This window comes from Penaeus monodon, chromosome 7, assembly GCF_015228065.2.
Source record: "Penaeus monodon isolate SGIC_2016 chromosome 7, NSTDA_Pmon_1, whole genome shotgun sequence".
NCBI lineage: Eukaryota > Metazoa > Arthropoda > Malacostraca > Decapoda > Penaeidae > Penaeus > Penaeus monodon.
In genome coordinates this window covers 43,168,173-43,170,672 of record NC_051392.1, presented here as the reverse complement: position 1 = coordinate 43,170,672, position 2,500 = coordinate 43,168,173, and the positions used below count along the sequence as shown (strand labels likewise).

General features: G+C 45.2%; 1 protein-coding gene across 1 annotated transcript in view; it reads left to right on the top strand.

Annotated features, from left to right (window-relative positions):
* Nucleotides 1–1,994, top strand: part of LOC119575669 — a 9,029-nt gene extending 7,035 nt beyond the window's left edge. Inside the window, exons 5-6 of the mRNA XM_037923297.1 lie at nt 578–625; nt 1,715–1,994. Coding sequence (XP_037779225.1) covers nt 578–625; nt 1,715–1,979 — 313 coding nt within the window. The 3' untranslated portion in view covers nt 1,980–1,994. The remainder of the gene's footprint in view (nt 1–577; nt 626–1,714) is intronic.
* The last annotated feature ends 506 nt before the right edge of the window (nt 1,995–2,500 follow it).

The following is a 2,500-nucleotide window of genomic DNA, read 5'->3' as shown; positions in this document are numbered from 1 at the left end:
TGAATTGGGACCGGCACGGAACATGCCACTGAACTGTGGACTCCCATGACGGTAGACAATCGAGGTGAAGTTCCTTGTCTAGGGGAACAACGCGCCGGCCGGTGACTCGAACCCTCGAACTCAGATTGCCGTCGTGACAGTCTTTGAGTCCGATGCTCTAACCACTCGGCTATCACGGCCTACATACATATATACGCACACATACACCAATTGTTGATGTTTTATCCCTATCCTTCATATTAACATTCATAGTTATAGTTAGGCTAAAGTGACATGAAATGTCCCCTTGCATAGTCTATGTATATGATGCCCATACAGTCCTTAAAGCTTTCTGTGTCCTAACAGTGTCTGATGATAGCATAGTCACCCCTGTCCAAAGAAAATTGTATTGTCAGAATTAACCAATTCCCTTGTCGAGAGAGGGGAAAATGTGGCAAATTAATAATTGTAAGTAACAACTACCGGTGAAAGGAGGCCTTTGTATCTCACGAGGGAGTGAAAACAGTATAGAAAATGTGAGTGTGAGGCGAGGTGGCGGAAACGCTTCGGTATAACTAAGTCAATGTTCTCATCACAGCGGCGATTTCGTCACGGATGTCGAATGGAAGGCGCCCAACGGATCAAGGTGAGTTCGCACGTCGCTAAGGGTCAGGTCAAAGGGTATGGTCGAGGAGCTCCTGGAAATGAACGAGTTGGTTATATTCAAAAAGACATGAAAATTTGTATATGAATGAGGCAGAGCAGACAGAGATTTATTAAGGGTGGAGTTTCATCCTCGATAATTTCCATTGTTCTTAATGATGGGATGTTATGTCGTCGCTTCGCAGGCGGCTGTCTCAGCTAGAGGAAGGTTGTCTTGTGTTTGAGTATCATCATTGTTAGGGAGTATTAATAACCTTCCTGGGCAGTCACGAGTGCAACCCTCACTACACCAACGAAAGTTAACTGAAGTCAGAATCCTTTCAGATCATTGGAACAATAAGATGAGTTTTGAGGACTGCACACGCATTGACCTCCCCAGTGCTTGGAACTAAACCCCGGGTTTGTTGTCATGGGTCAGTTGCCCTCCACGCAAACCACTTCCCTACCTTTCCCTAGCGGATGGCATCCCACTTCGTCGTCTTCCCAAAACTACTGTGTTTTGTAAAAAGTTTTGAAACTAACCATTAGTTACTTGATAGAAAACTTGGTTATTTCTGTAGATTGTTTGGTTATTTGTGTATAGTTTTTAAGCAAATTAAGTATGTGCAAACATTAGTGTAGATTTTGTATTGTAGTAAATTAGTAGAACCATGGAGTTCATTGTTTCTGTTGTTGCTGATAATATGTACATTGTTAAACGATGATCATAAGTGGCATTGGAAATGACGCGTGCCTGTTGGAGGATTTAAGCCCCAGATCCCGGGAGGAGCTCAGTCATTTTGCCCGCCATCTTACTTTTTTCTTGGTGATTTTGCTTGAGATCGATGTGACTAAGAAACGCATGTGTATAGCAGTGTTTCCATTTCCTTCGAATGTTCTATCCATTGCAAAAAACATTGCTTGGTGGGTGATAGCACTGCTTGCCTTGCTCTTTGCCTTCTCTGGTCTTTGATTCAGTGCATCCAGGAACTTTTTCATCTAAAACCATGCAAGTTTATTTGCCGTCTTCTCATATTAACCCATTTTGTCATGAGCATCCGTTATTATTAGCTTTATTTTTATCCCACTACAGCTTCATTGGTACGACGCCGCTCACAGCTACGGCGCCAATGCCAGGTTGCTACATGCGGATCTTCGCGGGAACTCCTGACGACAAAAAGGTCGCAGAGAACGTGCGCATCGGCGACCCATTAACCATGGAGATCTCCCTTGACGATCAAGAAATTTACGGCATGAAAGTTACGGACTGTCTTGTCCGCGACGGACTAGGTTGGGGAGAGCAAATGCTCATCAACGAAGAAGGGTATGTTACGCCTCCGTATTTGTGGTATATGTAAAAATAAATAATATATACATTATCATCATCATTCTTTTTATTTGTGTGTGTGTGTGTATGTGTGTGTGCGTGCGTGTGTGTGTGTGTCTCTGTCTGTGTCTGTCTGTGTCTGCGCGTGAGTGTGCGCGGAGAGGGAGAGGGAGAGGTAGAGGTAGAGGTAAAGGTAGAGTGAGACGGAGACGGAGGAAGAGAGAGAGGGAGAGGAAGAGAGAAAGGGAGAGGAAGAGAGAGAGGGAGAGGAAGAGAGAGATGGAGAGGAAGAAAGAGAGGGAGAGGAAAAGGGAGGGGGAGAGGAAGAGGAAGGGGGAGAAAGAGAGAGAGGGAGGGGGAGAAAGAGAGAGTGGAGAGAGAGAGAGAGAGAGAGAGAGAGAGAGAGAGAGAGAGAGAGAGAGAGAGAGAGAGAAAGAGAGAGAGAGAGGAGAGAGAGAGAAAGTGGGGAGAGAGAGAGTGTGGAGAGAGAGAGAGAGTAGGAGTGGAGAGAGAGAAGGGAGAAGAGAGAGAGATGAGGAGAGTGAGAGAGAG